Here is a 20,664-nt window from a genome sequence, read left to right as displayed (position 1 = left end):
TACCCAAATTTTCCTGGGGCTGTCCTCGCAGGATGGCTCCGTAAAGGGGCAGGGAAACCTGTATTATCAAAACAAGATGGGCGTCCATCTTTTGTTTTGATAATACGGTCGGGGACGCTCAAATCTCAACATTTAGGTCGACCTTAGAGATGGTTAACATAAATGTTGAGATGGTTGACCTTAGTGATGGTGGTCCCCGGTTTTTGGCGATTATGGAAACCGAGGGCGCCCATTTCAAAAACGACCAAATCCAACTCATTTGGTCATGGGAGGAGCCAGAATTTGTAGTGCACTGGTCCCCCTAACATGCCAGGACACCAACCTGGCACCCTCGGGGGCACTGCAGTGGACTAACTGATGCACTAACTGAACGGAAAAAGCCCTTCCCTTACCGATCCCTTAGTGATTCGGAAAGGAACAGGCATGCATGAAGGAAATTGCATGCAAATGAGCTGCTCGCTGTTAGCTCATTTGTTTTGAGTATGGGTGTAGGATGTTCAAGTGTTAGGCGCCTTCGCTATGCCTCCATCCCTGCAACGGGCAGTTGGTCCAAAATGTGGATGTTTCTGTGAGAAGGATGTCCATGCCTTTGACATCCCATTTATTTATTTAGATTTTGGATCATAAGTAGCAGCAGTGGGATTTGAACAGGCCACCCCTGGATTGCAAGACCAGTGCTCTAACCACTAGGCCACTCCTCCACTCCACTACCTTGAAATTTGGCTGTCCCTGGGGGGGGGGCAGTTCAGGATGTACAAAATGTTTGAAAGAAGGACGTCCACGCCTTCGCAATGCCACCGCTGACACACACACACCTGCCCCCCCCCCCAGGGACCTGCATACTGCTGCGATGGACCTGAGTATGATATTTGAGGCTGGCAAAAAAGTTTGTAAAGTTGTTTTTTTTCAGGGTGAGAGGGGGTTAGTCACTACTAGGGGAGTCAGTGGAGGTCATCCCCGATTCCTTTCGATGGTCATCTGGTCAGTTCGGGCACCTTTTTGAGGCTTGGTCATAAAAAAAATGGACCAAGTAAAGTCGGCCAAGTGCTCGTCAGGGACGCCCTTCTTTTTTCCATTATCGCTCGAGGAGGCCCATCTGTTAGGCACACCCCAGTCCCGCCTTTGCTACCCCTCCGACACGCCCCCCGGGAACTTTGGTTGTCCCCGCGAAGGGAAGCAGTTGGGGACGCCTAAAATTGGCTTTCAATTATGCCGATTTGGGCGACCCTGAGAGAAGGACGCCCGTCTCCCAATTGTGTTGAAAGATGGGCGCCCTTCTCTTTCAAAAATAAGCCTGATAGTAGCCAGGTTGTAACTCAAAATTGACACGCGTTTGGCGTGCATAGGCACCTACGTGACTTAGTAAAAGGACCCCTGTATGTGACCGTGCCTATGTATGGTTACTGCACGAGTGTGCTGTGATCCTGGGAGGCCCTGCTTCACATTCACCTTTCCAAGCTGCTACTTATGGATCTCCATGCCATCATGGAGACATTATGGGGTGGCAGGTGGTAGTGGCGCTTGAAAATCTTTCACCTCTGTCTGAGGCACAGGAGGACCAGAAGCTTTGATTTTATCACAGAAAAATGTAGCCCCCTGAGCAGAAACATAAGTGTGCACACTGAGGAGCTTTCCTCCATGTGCAGAGGTATATATGCATGTTTTGCTGCAGATGTTTTCTCAATGTGGGGATGTTTATCACAAAATGTCTTTTTTGGAATGTTTTAAAAACTATATTTATTTATTTTATTTATTTATTTATTTTTCGCCATTTGGACATCATATCGAAAATGCCCCTCTATGTCTTTTAATGCATTGAGTTTACTCTAGTTCTGGAAGCAATTAAAAACATTTTTATTTTGTGAGTTTAGTGAGCATAGAGGTTTGTCCAGCTTTGGAGTCGTTGGGGTGTTGTGTGGGATTGGTTTGTCTATTATTTTATCGGTGTTTACTGTAACTCACCTTGGGCATTTTGGTAAGGATGGACCAAATACCCATGTAAATAAATAAACAAACAAACAGCCTGATACTTAATAGCACATACCCAGGTAACAACACCTAGTATCTGGATAAGAGCTTCTAATTGGGGCATTATCCAGACAGTTCCATTGAAAATCATTGCAGACAACTCTGGTGCTATTTATTGTGTAAAACTCTATGGAGCCCTTTTACCAAGGTGCAGTAGGCACTAGTGCGCGCTTACCGTGTGGCAAAATGCACTGTCTCAGGATGTGCTGAGGCATTCCGCGGTAGTATGCCCATCAAAAGAACATACATAAGAGTAGCCATACTGGGTCAGACCAATGGTCCATCTAGCCCAGTATATATAAGAAAGGTTTAGGAATCACTGTTTCTCTTTAATCTCATGGTGTTTGGCCTGTACTTCTCTTTCAATTAGATGCTGACCCATGCTTCAGAAAATAATGAATCACATTCACCTGATAAATAAATGGAAGATTTTAACCTTGGTATCTCCCCCCCCCCCCCCCCCCACACACACACATATGTACACACACACATTTGAGGACCCAATTTGCTGTTGGTTGCTGAGTTTCGTTAATAATTCACTGGGTAATTGCTTAGCATTTTGCCCTCTCACATACGGTAATTAGGAAATCAAAAGTCAATAACCAGAAGCGAGGCCCATTTGCTTTCTCCTCACTCACTGATCAATATTACCTTGCTGCAAATATTCATCAGGAAGACTAATAGCTTCTTGCTTGCTGCTCACTATTGCGGTACCCAGAGCACAGGAAGAGGCTAATATCAACATTGTGCTTCCTACAGAGGGTGAAAAGATTTCCTAAAAGTCATTACCTGTCAATTTCAATGTCTGTTAGCACAGAGAAGGTAATTTTGTACCGAGTCGCCTATGTGTGAAGGCCAAGTAGGTATCTATTTCAAGTCGGTTTGATACAGGCACATAGGCACTTGTGTCTTTATAAAGATACTCCACCAAACATGCAGAAATTGTGGCTAGAAAGAAGCCACAGACATTTACACCTTCTTAAAAGCAAATATTGTATAAACAACACAGATTCCACTTGTGCTGTGTCCAGCCTCTGCCGTGAGCACGCCGACACCTGAGTCATGTAACAGTATTGCTTGTTCTTGTCAGCACAGTACTTTTATGATTGCAACCCATGGGGTAATTTTATAAGATGACCTTTAGATGCATAAAACAGGGTTTACACAAAAAATAGCCTTTACAAAATTATCCTCATAGATCCCAAATTTAGAAAAACCCTCTAACATGTCTGTCTTTTCTCTAATCTGTGTCCATAGACAAAGCTTTTATTGAATAAGGTCCATACTATGGCATATGGTGTTTTTGGTTGGTGAATGACTGTAAATATACTTAAGAGCTTCAATATTCAAAGGCATGTATCCAGATAACGGCAGCTATTACCCCAGCCGAATAGCCCAAACTTCGGTCTTGGAGGGGGAGGGGGAGATAACAAAATATTGCCTCCCCTCCTCCATTCATACTCAGTTCCATTTATTTTCTTTGCAGTTATGGACATCACAGATTTCATCAAGGGGAAGGCGGAAAGTGACGAGGACAAGCAGTTCTTCATCCCTGTCCACCAGTGAGTAACCCAATGTAATGCACCACATACTACTAGTCTGGTTGTCTGAGCGTTCCCTGCATAGAGGTTGACAAGAGACTGCAGCTACATTATCGTTCTGGCTTGCCTTACAGATTTGATCCTTGAAGCTGAGGAATTGCTCCTGAAGACACACATACATTAGCACACATTTGGTTTGTTAGCACACTTTAAAGAATTCAGGACCTGATGATCAATTTCCCAAGCTGTTCCAAAACAGCGCCATAAAAATAGTGCCGGAGCAGTGGGAGGAATTAACTCCCCTATGACCAATGCTAATAACATGCAAATTTGGGTGCATTATTAGCGTTGATCATCGGGGGAAAGTGCGGGAGGATTGTGCCTGGACTTACGCTCAGGCACAATTCTCCTGCATTTGTTTGACAGGTCTGGCTCTCAAAAAAAAAAAAGTCTGGACCTGTCAAACATTCCAAGGGGCTGGAGATCCAGTGGACCCCCGGACCCCACCCATAGGCAAGACTCTGGTGACCTAGTGCCCCCCAAGCCCCCAAACCCCCTGAACACCAACACAGGGGGGGGAGGGGCTGGAGGTCCGGTGCGGCCTCAAACCTCCCCCTCCCCCATACTTTCAGATTCTAGAGGCGGGAATAGCACTCCCTCCTCCTTCCAGCTCCGTCTCCAAAATGGCGGTGCCCTGCTCTGCCAAGTGCATCCTCCATACTATATAAGGGAGTTTCGTGCACACTAAATCAATATAATATGTGGTAACCTATGAATTAACCTATGTGTGGAGATGGATTTATCAAAAGGACTTACAAATTGGATTTGAGATGGCCAGGTTGGGATGTCTCAAATTCCACTAATGTTGTACAATAGAATGTGACGATGCGGAGTCTGTTCTGAAATACATGGAGAAATAGACTTTTATGTGCCAGTTACATGCAGCAGCATCCATTTTACAATCATAAATGTCTAAAATATCAACAGGTCAACACAGGCACATAAAAGTCTATGGAACGTTATTTGCTTAGGGTAACGATTGTATATAAAGTTCTAAGGTACTTTCAAATTTATTGCAGCAAAGTGGTTCTTTCAAAACTGGTTTGCACAGGATTATCACATGAGCTCTTTCTGCCTACAAAACAGTCACATGTCAGTAAGTTGCTCATGTGATAATATTTTTAAATGGCTGCACGCTAATGGCAGCATTAGGGCATGGCCATTTTACTGCTGTGGTAAAAATGGCCTTAGCATATAGGAAAAACTCGTATAAGAGTGCCAAGGCCACTTTTTACCACAGCTTAGTAGAAGGACCCTTAAGTGAATATCTATCATAAGTGGAAATTGTGATGCAAACTGTTACTGTTCGTATCTTGACTAGAAGAGAAAAATAAAGTTGAAAAATTGACAGAATAAAGTTTTCATCACTATAAGGCCGTTTTACTAAGCTGTAGTAAAAGGGGCCCTGTGCTAGCAGCAGCAGCCATTTTTGCACAGCGAGTAAAAAGGCCAAAAAAATGGCTGTGTGGTAAGTTTATACTTGCTACGCAGTCATTTCGGGGGGGAGGGGGAAGCACTTACCACCATCCATTGACCTGGCAGTAACCATGAAGTGCGCAACACTGGGGGTGGAACTACTGCTGGCACTCACATTGGGCCAACGGTAGCTCCGAGTTGCTGCGCGCCAACCCTTTAGTAAAAGGGGCCCTATGGCTATTCTTTACCCATATTAAACCCTCTGTATTATGGCATGGCTACTGGGGAGGAAGAGAAGATGATGTGGTGATGGAAAATGAGCATGTGACAGGTGAAGCTCCAGTGGCCAATGCCTCTAGTCTTGTTGCCCTCTTTGAAAAGGGGTTGTGAGATTAGGATAACATGACACAGCATGATGATTATATAGGGTATTTAAAAGAAAGGTATATGGTTAATGATCTGTAACTTCTGTCCATTTTGTGGAGAGGACTGCTGCAAGAGAAAGATGGAAAAATAAACATTGTGTAGACTGATTTATTACAATTACTCACAGCAATTTACAAATATCAGATATTGCAATTACAACCAGAAATGTGTTATGTCAACTATGATATAATATAGCTCCCATGTAGCAAAGAGTTTCTAGTAAAAGCATTCTAAAATTCCTCTTATTCAGAAATACAGTCTCTCCTCGCATTTACAAAGTAAAAGTTCCCAATAGGGAGCACTCTACTTGTTCCTTTCCTGACAAATTGCAGGGGGAAAAGCCACTAAAGATTAGCACTGCTCTGATATTCAACACTTAACTGGATAGATTAGAAAACACATACAATTCTCACACTTCACAATTTATTGAAGCTTAAGGTTTCGAGGCTGGGTCCAGTTATAAAATTCCTGAGATATAAGACTCAACAAATAAAGTATAGGTAAAATCACACTGTGCACAGCCTCAGCTCTAATATCAAAAGGAGATACTCTAAAGAGAATCAGTTTATTTCTGACTGAAAAGCTTTAAACAAATTTGGGATCAAGATGGGGGTAAGTAGTTTTCTTTATCATTTGGCCACATTAGTCTTACATGTCAACAGTTCCCATACTTGCTAAGACAATAGCATTTTGTATGTTTATTGTCATAACTTTTTTTCCATATGTGGGGATGCTGCAGTTTTCCCCACGCAATTCTATGGCGCAAGGTTACACAAGTGTTTCAGAGTCTGCAAACAAGTCAGTTTGATAATCCAAATTTAAGCACATGTAACAGGGGCAGCTTTGATTTGCCCTAGGTGGTTGCTTAGTGTGTGCCCAGAATCAGAGTAACCCCTGTACATAAACAGCATAAACAGTATTTGTTGGCTGGGATTATAGCCAGGGCCAGAAACCTCTGGGAGGCCGTAAGCAGCTTCAGATACTCTCTACACTATCCACTCTCTCTCACTAAGTCAGGCAACTCCAAAATTGTTGTTCTGAACCAACTGTTTACTCAAATCTTTTCAGGGAAAACAAACAGAAATGTGGCAGAGGGAGCCACGAGACAACAAGGGTAACAATAATTATTTATAATCCCCCAAATTCTATACATGGCACCTTAAGTTGTGCTCACTAATTTGGCCACATAACCAAATTGTACATACAACTTAATTGATTAACAAGCCAATCAGCACTAATTGGCTTTCATTAGAATTTACGTGCACAACTTTCTAGGCATATTCTACAACATGGTGCGTGTAAATTCTAATGCATACAGTTGTAAAGGGGGTGTGGCCATGGGCATGGAATGGGCGGGTTGTGGGTGTTTCAAAAAAACTATGTGCACCATTATAGAGTACTTACAATCTGCCCCTAACTGAGGCACAGGTATTTGGACCTGGTTTTGGTGGCCTAAATGGGTGCGCTTAAATTTTAGTTGCACGAATGGAGTGTGAGCATATTCTGTAAATTATGCCTAACTGTAGGTGTAGCTTATAGAATCATGCTAACTGCGTGGTTTTTCGGCACCAATTTTTAAGGCACCATTTATAGAATTTGGCCCAGTGTCTCTGAGGGTGAATTCTCTTACTCCTTAGCTCAGAGAAAGTCGTATTCTCTTTCCTTTTTGCAGAGGCCTACTATTATAAGTAGCAACAAAAATCAGTGTATTTCACTTTTTAATATCAACTTACTGTTAGGTGATAGCTGCTATGAGACTCAGGGGCTTCAAGGTTCTGATGGTCCATGAACAACCACTGGGATGTTAAGGGCTCCTCAGGAACTCTGTAGTTTTAGATAATAAAGTTCCCTCCTTTTTAGCCCAGTGGATGTTCCGGGACCACCAGTAGATGGAATGATATCCAGGTCCTTTTGCTGGAAGAAATGCACTTATAGTCCAGTCTCTCCTTTCTCCTTCGTATCTCAGAAGGGATGCAGAGGGATCTCCATTCCTTCATGCAACCAAGAGGGCATTTGCTGAAGCAGCTTTCTGTTGCCTATATACCCTTGAATCACTCATTGTCTTTAGCATACCAGCTAGAGCAGCACAGCATACTGGATTATAAGGCTATGGCTCAGGCTGGAAGGGCTCTTTCTTAATGCATATGGTCAGAGGCCAAGAAGGCAAAAACCAAAAACAGCTCTGTTCAGATATGAAACAGGTTTATATAGTTTTCTTCTAATAAGACTTCCCTCTGATTATAATATGGAAATTCTAGTTACTTCCCCTTTCTGAAATAGACTGGAAGGTCCAAAGATCAGATATAGCTCTGTCTGGCAATCCCTGATGTCAGACAAAGGTAAAATCCTATTGCTTAAATTAGAGGCACTGAGAATCTAGGCAGGTACCCATACTTCCAGATTACCAGCTGCCCTACACAAGTTTTTTATTATTATTATTTCTTGCTTTTAGATCATATGATCATATCATCATGAGCCACTCTGGTTTCCCTGACTTTTTTTTATAGGGGACCAGTGTCACCAGAGTAACTGTATATGTCCAAAATGGATAATGAACCAAAAAGGAAGTGAAAATAATGATGAATAGACTTGGAGCATGGTGGCCCCAAAATACTTTCTTATATGTCTATTTTTGCCCTATTTTGCCTTCAATATAGCCTCTGCTCCAGCTTTGAATAACAAATATTTTGTTCCTTCACCTTCCCAAATAGCTATTTACCTTAACATCATTTTTGGTAATGCAATAAAATGTAGATTAAAAAAAAAAGAGAGAAACATGTTATAAAGTGAGCTTGTTCTAACATGCTATAGTAGAAGATGCAACAGGAATCTGCAATAAGATTTTATTTAATAGGCAAGACTTTTCATCTTGTTAAAACTTAAGACAGGAAGTGAATAGCAACTCTTCAGTCAGTGAAAGGATCTGTGAGAATCAAAACTGAATAGAAAGTAACTGATACGCAATAGGTCTCTCAGAAAAACAAGTCCACTTTGAACTGGAAGTGTGACCAACTGTGTTACAATGGTAGTTTAACTACCTCATTGGATTATAATACTGCTATTGCATCTTTTCAAGATTTCTGCCTCCGAGGAGCTTAAGGTGAAATTACAAAAGAATGGCATTTGACGAGTGTGTTCATAGGTTTCCTCCTTGGCGTATGATAAGTTCTGCTTTGGCATCTTTTATTGACGAAGTTCTCACTTCTGCTCCCTTGAAAATGTCTATGGCCATTAAAACGCAGCATACTCGGAAGTGCCTTGATGGATTGGAGGCCTAACCGAGCTCTGAGTTTGCATATTCTAGAGAAATATCAGACTGCTACTCATTTGGGTAAGACTGTGCGGTTTCTGCTACATTGTGAAGATAGTTCTACAAATGTCAATGAGGTGAATTTTAAACTAATGATTATTTATGCTTCTGACACAATGCTGCTAAAGTTTGGATGTGTGATGGGACTTTTAAAGCTGTTCCTATTCATCCCTATGAGAGGGACGGGACGACTTCCCTATGAGGAAATGCTAAAGCAGCTAGTGCTGTTCAGCTTGGAGAAAAGAAGGCTGAGGGGAGATATGATAGAGGCCTATAAAATAATGAGTGGAGTGGAAAGGGTAGACATGACGCGTCTGTTTACTCTTTCCAAAAATACTAGGACTAGGGGGCATTCAATGAAGCTACAAAGTAGTAAATTTAAAACGAACTGAAGAAAATTTTTCTTCACTTAACGTGTAACTAAACTCTGGAATTCGTTGCCAGGGAATGTGGTACAGGCAGTTAGTTTGGCGGGGTTTTAAAAAGTTTTGGATGGCTTCCTTAAGGAAAAGTCCATAGACCATTATTAAATTGACTTGGGAAAATCCACTGCTTATTTCTGGGATAAGCAGCATAAATGTATTGAACTTTTTTTGGATCTTGCCATGTATTTGTGACCTGGATTGGCCACTGTTGGAAACAGGATGCTGGATGGACCTTTGGTCTGACCCAGTATGGCAATACTTATATGTACTTAAGTACTTAAGTCATTGGGGCCGATATTCAGACCATGGGAGTTAGACCGGCTAACTCCCGCAGTCAGTGCTAAGCCCAGGTATTCATTCCTGGGCCATTTCCAGTGACCAGCATTGAATATCCATTTTATTGTTGGCAGGTTTAAAGATAACCAGCTAAGTCAATATTCAGGCTTAGCCAGTTATCTTTAAGCTGGCCAAAGATATACCAAGTTTTCACTTGGCCGTGAAACCTGGTTTAAGAATCGGTGGATAGCTGGTTATGTCTGGCAATATAACCGGCTACCTGCTAGCTGCTAACTGGGGATATTCAGCAGGGGATAACCGTTTTTTATTTTGGGGCCCTTTTTTGGTGTTGCTTTATTATGGATTTGTATGCTTTCATTTTGCGTTTTATTTGAGATGAATTTTATTCATAAATGTTTCATGAATTTTTTGTATTCTGTTTCTGTTGTTACTCCTATGGTCCACTTTACTAAGTGTTGCTCGCTTACAAAATATGCTTCAGTAACCGATGTGTGATAGAGTGTCACGTGGTAATGTGTCGTAATTGACAATATGACGCTGGTCCAAGTATCACTTGAGCAAGTGTCACTTGCTCTTCAGTCGTACAACTATCACTTTGTGCACAAATAGCAGCTAGATGAATAGATCTAAAAGAAGGAATCACCAAAAGATTCTGATGACTGGACCGAAGAGTTTGAGCTGAGACATAGGGGATTATATAACAGGACAGAAAGGAGTAAGTACATAAGTATTGCCACACTGGGACAGACCAAAGGCCCATCAAGCCCAGTATCATGTTTGCAACAGTGGCCAATCCAGGTCAGAAATACCTACAAGATCCCAGAAAAGCTCAATACATTTTATGATGCTTATCTCAGAAATAAGCAATGGATTTTCCCAAGTCAATTTAATTATAGTCTATGGACTTTTCCTTTAGGAAGCCGTCCAGACCCTTTTTAAACCCCGCTAAGCTAACCTCTTTTACCACATTCTCTGGCAATGAATTCCAGAGTTTAATTACACGTTGAGTGAAGAAAACTTTTCTCAGATTCATATTAAATTTACGGAAAGCCACTGACAACCAGTGTTCCTCCCTCAGGAGTGGAGTAACATGGTGAAACATTCTCGATCCTGTAAGGAGTTTAACAGAAGTATTTTGAATAATTTGTAAATATCATGTTGCCGTATCCCCTGAAAAAGAGGATTGCCATAATCCAAACTATATTGAGGGCAACTTAAAAGACATTTCCAAACTTTTTTTCCCAGATTTTAAAATGTGATTTTATATGTTTTATTTATATACTTTTACTATTTCACTGTATAGTTCACCATCTTGAATGGCAAGAGGAGGATATATAAAGTTTTATAAATAAATAAATAAATAAATAAATGTAAAGCAGCACATTATGCAGGGAAATACAAATTTGTGCTCCTGTACTGAATTATAGGCATAGCCTCCTGAGCATAGGCATTCCCAAAGGCAGCTTAGTTAGGCAGGGTGGGGGGTTGAATTTATGCTTATTCTTTAAAAAATGCATGCATATATATGTAAATTATCATGAACAATATACCCATGGTTAAGAACAAGTATATATTTAAGCCCATAAATTCTCTGCGTTAATTTTCAAAACAGAAGTGCGTGCAAACTTTCATTTTTAAAATTCACGGATTATCCTGACATTGCACCAAAGCTCATTCTCTTCATTTATTATTTCTGTTTACCCAGCTCCCTATTCAAATTCCATTTCCATTCCTTTATGTACTAAAAAAAATGAACTTAAATTCATCTGGAAGAGGATAGAGGTCAGAATTAAGTATGAATGTTTGATAACCTCTAAAGAAGAGGGTGGACTAGTTTTTTTTCCTAATTTTAGATTTTACTTCTGGTGTGCTAAATTAAGATCTCTACATTACAAGTGGAACCCAAAATCTGAAGCCCATTGGGTTAGGATGGAAGTAGGCTGGGCCCTTCTGATTCCATTAGAAGCATTTTTTTCCCATAGGCATGAGAATGAGCACACATTTTAAACCAACCAAATGTTTATCAACATGGAGTCAAGTATATAAGATCATAGGAACTTTACCTCATTATACACCTTTTATTCCTCTATTAGCTCAAACATTTGTAAGAGATATGAGAAATGCCTTCTTTCAACCCTCAGATGCCCGAGAACATTGTCCTTTTTCACATAATTGTTAGTAGGATATGGCTTTCAAGAATGAAGCATCTTGTCAGAGAAATTTAATTTATCATTTAGCTTGTATCGATATTTTCAGTTAGGACAGTTTTACTTACAACCTCAGTGTCTCAAATGATTTAGTCAAACCATTATACCGCATGAAAAAATCCTATTTGAACAAAATACAGTGAAAGGTATGATGTCTAGATTTTATTGATCATTATCTCCCAGATTCTGTATAGGTCATCCAAATTTAGACATGGATCCTAGATTTGTGCATAAAATAATTAGTCAATTAGGAATTAAAAATCAATAATTGGTATTAACAAGCACTTGATTGGCAGTAATTAGGAACTACACATGGCTCTGCCCTACGCCCTACTGAATCTGACTCTTATCTTTCCCCTATTCAGCACCCTTATCAAGATAAATGGCAAAAGGGTCTAGGGCAGTGGTTCCCAAACCTGGTCCTGGAGGCACCCCAGCCAGTCAGGTTTTCAGGATATCCACAATGAATGAGAGATATTTCTTTGCAGTGGAGGATTGCATTGTGGGTATCCTGAAAACCTGACTGGCTGGGGTGCCTCCAGGACCAGGTTTGGGAACCACTGGTCTAGGACATCTTTACAAAAAATTCCTTCTGGAGTTTATTAGAGACATCTCCTTTTTAGGGACAACTCTTTTTTAAGTGTTCAGTCTTACATAAGTATTGCCACACTGGAACAGCATCGTGTTTCCAACAGTGGTCAATCCAGGTCCCAAATACCTAGCAAGATCCCAAAAAAGTTCAATACATTTTATGCTACTTATCCCAGAAATAAGCAGTGGATTTTCCCTAAGTCATTTTAATAATGGTCTATGGATTTTCCTTTAGGTAGCTGTCCAAAAAACTGTTTAAAAAAAGTGTTTTTTAACCCCGCTAAGCTAACCACATTTACCACATTCTCTGGCAATGAATTCCAGAGTTTAATTACATGTTGAGTGAAGAAAATCTTTCTCAGATTAGTTTAAAGGTACTACTTTGTAGCTTCATCGCATGCCCCCTAGTCCTAGTATTTTTGGAAAGAGTAATCAAATGATTCACGTCTACCCGTTCCACTCCATCATAATTTTATAGACCTCTATCATATCTCCCATCAGCTGTCTTTTCTCCGAGCTGAAGAGCCCTAGCCACTTCAGCCTTTCCTCAAAGGGAAGTTATCCCATCCCCTTTATCATTTTTGTCGCCCTTCTCTGTACCTTTTCTAGTTCCACTATATCTTTTATTGAAATGCGGTGACCAGAATTGAACACAATATTTGAGGTGTGGTCGCATCATGGACTGACACAAAGGCATTATAACCCGTCTTAACAGTAGCTCTCATGATCAATTTTCCCCTTCAGAGACTGGCTCATTTTTGACATCTTTGATGGGATTGTCCTTTTATGCAACAAGTTTGGAAACAAATCTGATCTATCCTAAAACAAATTTCAAGAACAGTTACGCCAGTCTCCAGGACATGACAATAATATCCTATTTGTTGGATTTCCACTGTTTGAACATTGCTAGAAGCCTAATTTGTGAGATCATTATTGACCCCTGATGCAGACACTATGCCTAAACAGGGGCTGTGTTTGGTCTTTTAATAAAATTGTGTTTTTACCATCCCTGCCCCTAGTTTTTGTTTCATCTGATGGCAACTTCAAGCCTATTTGTTTTCTGTCTACCCCAATCACCTTATTATTGGGCGCTAACATTGATACCACTACTTTTCATACACATAATGAATGATAGCTGGTTAATTAGCAGTTATATCAGTCATAGCTAGAGCATGGAAATGCCCTTCTCCGTGGTCAGTTACAGAGTGGTTGGATAAGCCATAGTTGATTTACAAGATGAACAGATTAGCATTTGAATTTAAAAACTATACAGAAAAAAATTTAATAAGGACTTGGATCCCTTTGTATTTTGGACAAATCGACTTTAAAAAGTCTGATTATATATACTAAACACCTGCTTTCCTTTTGGTTCCTTTCTTTGACGTGTATTTGATTATATAATAATCCCAATTAGGAAATTGTCTGAGATAAGGATGATTAGAAAGACTACAGTGTTCATTTGGAAATAACATGGTTTAATACAATTTACAAGAAAGGGCTCCTTTTTCTAAGTTCTAGTAGGCACAAGTGTGCATTTACCACAGCTTAAAGGGACTTAGGGGGTTGTTTACTAAAGCTTAGGAGTTTTCTGCAGCAGGGCCCATAGGAATAAAATGGGCCCTGCTGCAGATAATTCGAGCTAAGCTTTAGTAAACAGGGGGGTTACCGCGGGATGTGCTGAGGCATCCTCCAGTAAAAGCCCAGTGTATGAAAGCAAACCATGCACTAAAAATTGTTTCTTAATTTTTCTTTGAGGGGAAGTGTCTGGTGTCTGGGGGTGGAGATTGGGTGTGGCAGCACAAATCAATTAGCACAGCCACATTACTGTGTACTAATTGGTGTGGGACTAGCATGTGAGCCCTTGGCCTTACCACCTACAAACAAGCTAATTTTTGATAATGGCTACACATTAATGGGAAGGGAAATGGGACTTGATATACTGCGTTCCGGCGGTTTTTGCAACTACATTCAAAGTGGCTTACATATACTCAGGTACTTATTTTGTACCGGGGGGGGCAATGGAGGGTTAACTGACTTGCCCAGAGTCACAAGGAGCTGCAGTGGGAATTGAACTCAGTTCCCCAGGATCAAAGTCCACTGCACTAACCACTAGGCTACTCCTCCACTAGCAACATTCCATCTAGAAGCCTGCCCTTGCCTTGCAGATCACCAATGCGGCCGCGCAGGCTTCTGTTTCTGTGAGTCTGACGTCCTGCAGGACATCAGATTCACAGAAACAGAAGCCTGCACGGCTGCCGCTTTGCTGATCTGCAAGGGCAGGCTTCTACATGGAATGTTGCTAGTGGAATAGCAACATTCCATCTAGAATCTCCAATAGTAGCAACAGAATCTCAATAGTAGCAACATTCCATCTAGAATCTCCAATAGTAGCAACATTCCATGTAGAATCTCCAATAAGGAAAAGGAAATGAGACTTGATATACCACCTTTCTGAAGCAACTACATTCAAAGTGGTTTACATATATTCAGGTACTTACTTTGTACCAGGGGAAATGGAGGGTTAAGTGACTTGCCCAGAGACACAAGGAGCTGCAGTGGGAATCAATCTCAGTTACCCAGTGGGAATTGAACCCGGTTCCCCAGAATCAGAGTCTGCTGGACTAACCATTAGGCTACTCCTCCACTAGCAACATTCCATGCAGAAGCCTGCCCTTGCAGTTCAGCAACGCAGCCGCGCAGGCTTCAGTTTCTGTGAGTCTGACGTTCTGCACGTATGTGTAGGATGTCAGACTCAAAGATACAGAAGCCTGCGCAGCCGCGTTGCTGATCTGCAAGGGCAGGCTTCTACATGGAATGTTGTTAGTGGAATAGCAACATTCCATGTAGAATCTCCAATAGTAGCAACATTCCATCTAGAATCTCAAATAGGGAAAGGGAAATGGGACTTAATATACCACCTTTCTGAGGTTTTTGCAACTACATTCAAAGAGGTTTACATATATTCAGGCACTTACTTATTTTGTACCAGGGGCAATGGAGGGTTAAGTGACTTGCCCAGAGTCACAAGGAGCTGCAGTGGGAATTGAACTCAATTCCCCAGGATCAAAGTCCACTGCACTAACCACTAGGCTACTCCTCCACTAGCAACATTCCATCTAGAAGCCTGCCCTTGCCTTGCAGATCACCAATGCGGCCGTGCAGGCTTCTGTTTCTGTGAGTCTGACGTCCTGCAGGACATCAGACTCACAGAAACAGAAGCCTGCGCGGCTGCCGCTTTGCTGATCTGCAAGGGCAGGCTTCTACATGGAATGTTGCTAGTGTAATAGCAACATTCCATCTAGAATCTCCAATAGTAGCAACAGAATCTCAATAGTAGCAACATTCCATCTAGAATCTCCAATAAGGAAAAGGAAATGAGACTTGATATACCACCTTTCTGAAGCAACTACATTCAAAGTGGTTTACATATATTCAGGTACTTACTTTGTACCAGGGGAAATGGAGGGTTAAGTGACTTGTCCAGAGACACAAGGAGCTGCAGTGGGAATTGAACTCAGTTCCACAGGATCAAAGTCCACTGCACTAACCACTAGGCTACTCCTTCACATTAGTGTATGAAAGACAAAACAAAACAAAACAAAAAAAACCTCTGAATGGTTCCACCAAAAAAGATGCAAGTATTGTGAAGAAATTGAGAATTGAAAATGAATTTAGAAAGAGTATTGGGAGGTTTTTGCCCATGATTGATCTGAGTCAATAGGCAGCTCATATCAGAGTGACTGAGTGGAATGGACAATGCCGAGTTTCCACAGTACGAATCTATGACCGCTGAAGCTTTTTTCCTCCCTTTTGGAAAAATATTAATAAATTAAAAAATAGTGAATTAAGATATTGAAGTGTGAAGAATTGAATAGTGCAATTGAGAGAATTTCTACAGGTTAAATTGGTGTCCACAAAGCTTTTTATTTTAAACATTAGTGTTTAAACATTGGCCATTATCCAACTGCGGTAAAAACAGCCTTTGTGCACGGGAAAAACACATGTAAGAGTATGCTAAGGCCACTTTCTTCTGTAGCTCTGTAAAAGAACCCCTTAATTTACATTTATTAAACTATCAGTTTTTAAAAATCAGCGTTACATCGGCCACTCTCAGTCTTCAGGTACTATGGACAATTTTAAAGATAGATTACACATTACTAACAGCAGATCAGCAATTTCATGCTTGAATTCGTTGAGAATTCTTGGATGTATGCGATTCCTTGCAGGTGATTTATTACTCTTTAATTTGTTGATTTGGCTCAGTACATGTTCCAGGTTCACCGAGATTTCTTTTAGTTCCGCCCAGGGGCGTATCTGGAATCCGGCGGTAGGGGGGGCCAGAGCCAGAGAGGGGGGGGCACATTTTTGCCTGCCTCCCCCCCCCCTCCCGCCGCCGCCGCCGCCGCCTCTCTCCACCCCCTCCCCGCCGTCAACCCTCCCCCGCTGCTTACTTTTGCTGGCGGGGTCCGACCCGCAATCTCCATATTTCGGCTTCCTCCGTGGCCATGTGCTTCCAGGAAGTAACGCTGCAGCGCTGATTCGTTGAATCTAGTTCGGCGTCTGACGTCCCAGCACGTCAGACGCCGAACTAGATTCAACGAATCAGCGCTGCAGCGTTACTTCCTGGAAGCACATGGCCACGGAGGAAGCCGAAATATGGAGATTGCGGGTTGGACCCCGCCAGCAAAAGTAAGCAGCGGGGGAGGGTTGACGGCGGGGAGGGGGGCCAGGGCGAAATCTGCGGGGGCCCAGGCCCCTGTGGCCCCACGCAGATACGCCCCTGGTTCCGCCACATCATCACCCTTGAAAACTATTCCCTGTACACATAGATCTCTTACATCGTCTTCCATTACAAAACAGTGTGGCAAGTCAGTGGTGGTAGCCAGAAGGATGCTAGGCTGCATTGAGAGAGGCATAACCAGCAGAAGAAAGGAGATGTTGATGCCCCTGTAAAAGTCATTGGTGAGGCCCCCACCTGGAGAATTGTGTTCAGTTTTGGAAGATGTAAAAAGACTAGAAGCAGAGGCGACAACAATGCTATGGGGTTTGCGCCAAAAGATGTATGAGAAGAGACTGGAAGACCTGAATATGCATACCCTAGAGGAAAGGAGGAACAGGGGAGGTATGATACAGTTAAACCCGCTGAGATGGCTATGCTAGGAAATTCATGTGCCGCCGAATATCCCCTGTGACTGCAAAAGCACCAACTGGCTAAGTTAGAGGTGGTCTGGGGGCAGAGGCAACACTTTAGTGGTCAGCTGGCCTAGCTTTATCCGCTCACTTAACCAGTTGCTGAAAAGCTGTCCTAATCTTATCTGCGAAATTAACTGGGCACCAGTCTCAATATCAGCAAGTGGCCAGTTAGATTCCGGGTTGCTGCACTAAACCCAATATTCAGTGCTGGAGACTGGACATGCCTCAGCATTGACTATCCAAGGTCAATTCATCCCATGGCTGTGATCAGCATACAAGCCAATTAACACCATGGACTGAGTATTGGGCCCAATAAACTCCTAAACTAAGATGAATTTTCAGCTGAAATCTTAGCCTCCTAAGTTTGGCTGAAAATGGGCCATAAATTTACAAGTTGAACTTTTTTTTAAATATTGAGACCAATAGTAATTACTGTGTCTGCTATTATACAGTTTAATCAGGGCTTTTTTTGAGGGGGTACTTGGGGGTACTGAGTACCGGCACCTTTTCTGTTGTCTGCTAAAATTGACCCATGGACCCCAAGTTTTAATGAAAGAGCTGAGGCTCTACACACCAATCCTGCCTTGTCATACATTTTGTGACTGTTTGCAGGGGGCTTGGCTATTGTGGGATGGGTCCCTCAGTGATTACCCCACCCCTGAAAAGTGGCCTAGCATTTGAGTACTGACACCTTTTTTACTAGGAAATACGCACTGAGTTTAATGCAAGACAGCATCTGTGATTACTCAGAAAGGAAGAGCTTGAAAGTCTGATGTTATACACAGTGTGAGAAGGGAAGGAGAGTTCAGGCCAGGCATGTTCAAGTACTGGGCCACATACACTCTAAGAAGCAAGCGCTTGTGCAGTAACTAAGGGATAGAGAAGTTTCAGTTATATTGTATATATTTTAGGAAGAATAGGGACATCAGGAAGTCTGATGTTATACACTCTACTACAGAAAGGATAAGTGCATGAGGCTAATCCATAGTGTCTCAGCATCCTCTAATAGGGAACATTTGAAAAATGAGGTTGCAGTATGTCCAGTAATTTAATGAATAAATAACAGAACTGGAAATGAAATCAGGACTCAAGTACAGAAAGATGACTTTTTGGCCTGGATAGAAGAATTAAAAAGCAGTAAATGTCGGCCACATTCTTCATCTATCAGCTGCCACCTCTAATCCATCTCATGGGAAAGCAATGCAGACTGTGGGGAGCTGGGGCCTGACACAGTGTCATTATTTTTCAGGGCGGCTGTGGAAAATGATTTCCTTCACAGCCTGATAAAGAAAGCTGTTGATGCCAAAGACATAAACCATAAAGGACAAGGTAATGAGCCTTTCATTCCCTGGGTCTCCCTCTCTTTCTCTCTCTCTCTCTCTCTCTCACTGATTCAAGTCTTCGTGATTCAACATAACTTCTCTTCTTTACTCCACTGATTCTCTGCCTTCCCCTTCCTCTTTTTCTGTTTCTTATACAGTGACTAGTTATTTCTCATCCTGCTTTCCATATATTTATCTTATCTTTCTCTTTCTGTCTTTTTGGGGCCCTTTTACTAAAGTGCGGTAAAATCTGGGCTTAGTGCATTGTTCCTATGGGCTAAGCCTAGATTTAACGCGGCACTTTGTAGAGCATTTCTTTTCTTCTTTTTTTATTCAGGTCATGCACTGATTTATTTATTTTATTTATTTACTGGGATTTATTAACCGACTTTATGAAGAGATTCACCCAAGGCGGTGTACAGCAGGTACAGTTTAACATAAAACTTACAATTTTGTTAACAGCATAACAATAGTAAAATAACCAAGAATAAACATAAATACAATAAATGAGGTAAACTTAAAAACAGTAAATTAAAACCTAATAATAGAGCTACCATAAAACAGTATCAAAAATATACATATTTAACAGCACTGGAATTTAATTACCAGGGATATAATACAATGTTAGCATAATACTAATGATACACTTAACAACTAACATGGATATGATGCTAAAGATTTTCTACAATACGGCTTACCATATAGCTGAGGGACCAAGAGCAGATATATGATGGGAACAAGATGCATGGTACAGAGTCAGTTAGGATAATTTGATGGTTAGTTAAACTGAAGGCAACATTGTCATTAACCTACGGTACCTACAAAAAAATTTACACAGGAGCAGTTACTGCCACCTATTCAGGAGACACTAAGGGCCAGATTCTATAAATGGCGCTGATAAAATTCAGTGCTCAACTATTCTATAAAGTGCGCTTCAGAGTGAGCATTCTGTAGTGGCAAATTTAGCACTTAGCTTTGAGTGCCAAAGAGGGCCATTTTCAAAAGGGACATCCACGTTTCGATTTGGACGTCCTTGCAAAACGTCCCGATCCAGGGGCGGGGAAACCCGTATTTTCAAAACAAGATGGACATCCATCTTTTATTTCGAAAATACCGTCAGGGACGTCCAAATCCTTAAATTTGGTCGTCCTTAGAGATGGATGTCCCTAGACATGGTCGTTTCTGATTTTCAGCTATTTTTGAAACCAAGGATGTCCATCTCAGAAACGACCAAATGCAAGCCATTTGGTCGTGGAAGGAGCCAGCATTTGTAGTGCACTGGTCCCCCTGACATGACAGGACACCAACCGGGCACCCTAGGGGGCACTGCAGTGGACTTCATAAATTGCTCCCAGGTACATAGCTCCCTTACCTTGTGTGCTGAGCCCCCCCCCCCAAACCCCACTACCCCCAACTGTACACCACTACCATAGCCCTTAAGGGTGAAGGGGGCACCTAGATGTGGGTATAGTGGGTTTCTGGTGGGTTTTGGAGGGCTCGCTGTTTCCTCCACAAACGAACAGGTAGGAGGGATGGGCCTGGGCCCGCCTGCCTGAAGTGCATTGCACCCACTAAAACTGCTCCAGGGACCTGCATGTGCTGTCATGGACCTGAGTATGACATGTGAGGCTGGCAAACAGGCTGGTACGAAATATTTTGAAAGATGTTTTTTGAGGGTGGGAGGGGGTTAGTGACCACTGGGAAGTAACAGGAGGTGATCCACTATTCTCTCCGGTGGTCATCTGTTCAGTTCGGGCACCTTTTTGTGCCTTAGTCATAAGAAAAATAGCGTCCAAGTGCTCATCAGGGACGTCCTTCTTTTTTTTTATTATGGGTTAAGGATGCCAA

General features: G+C 41.9%; 1 protein-coding gene across 1 annotated transcript in view; it reads left to right on the top strand.

Annotated features, from left to right (window-relative positions):
• The window catches only part of LOC115461208 (dedicator of cytokinesis protein 2-like), a 1,592,043-nt gene that overhangs the window by 242,272 nt on the left and 1,329,107 nt on the right, over positions 1-20,664 (top strand). The window contains 2 exon segments of the mRNA XM_030190877.1: positions 3,515-3,590; positions 18,744-18,823. Coding sequence (XP_030046737.1) covers positions 3,515-3,590; positions 18,744-18,823 — 156 coding nt within the window.

The sequence above is a fragment of the Microcaecilia unicolor genome, chromosome 2 (genome assembly GCF_901765095.1).
Source record: "Microcaecilia unicolor chromosome 2, aMicUni1.1, whole genome shotgun sequence".
Classification (NCBI taxonomy): domain Eukaryota; kingdom Metazoa; phylum Chordata; class Amphibia; order Gymnophiona; family Siphonopidae; genus Microcaecilia; species Microcaecilia unicolor.
Note: the sequence above shows the minus strand (reverse complement) of the source record. Positions and strands in the feature narration are given on the sequence as shown.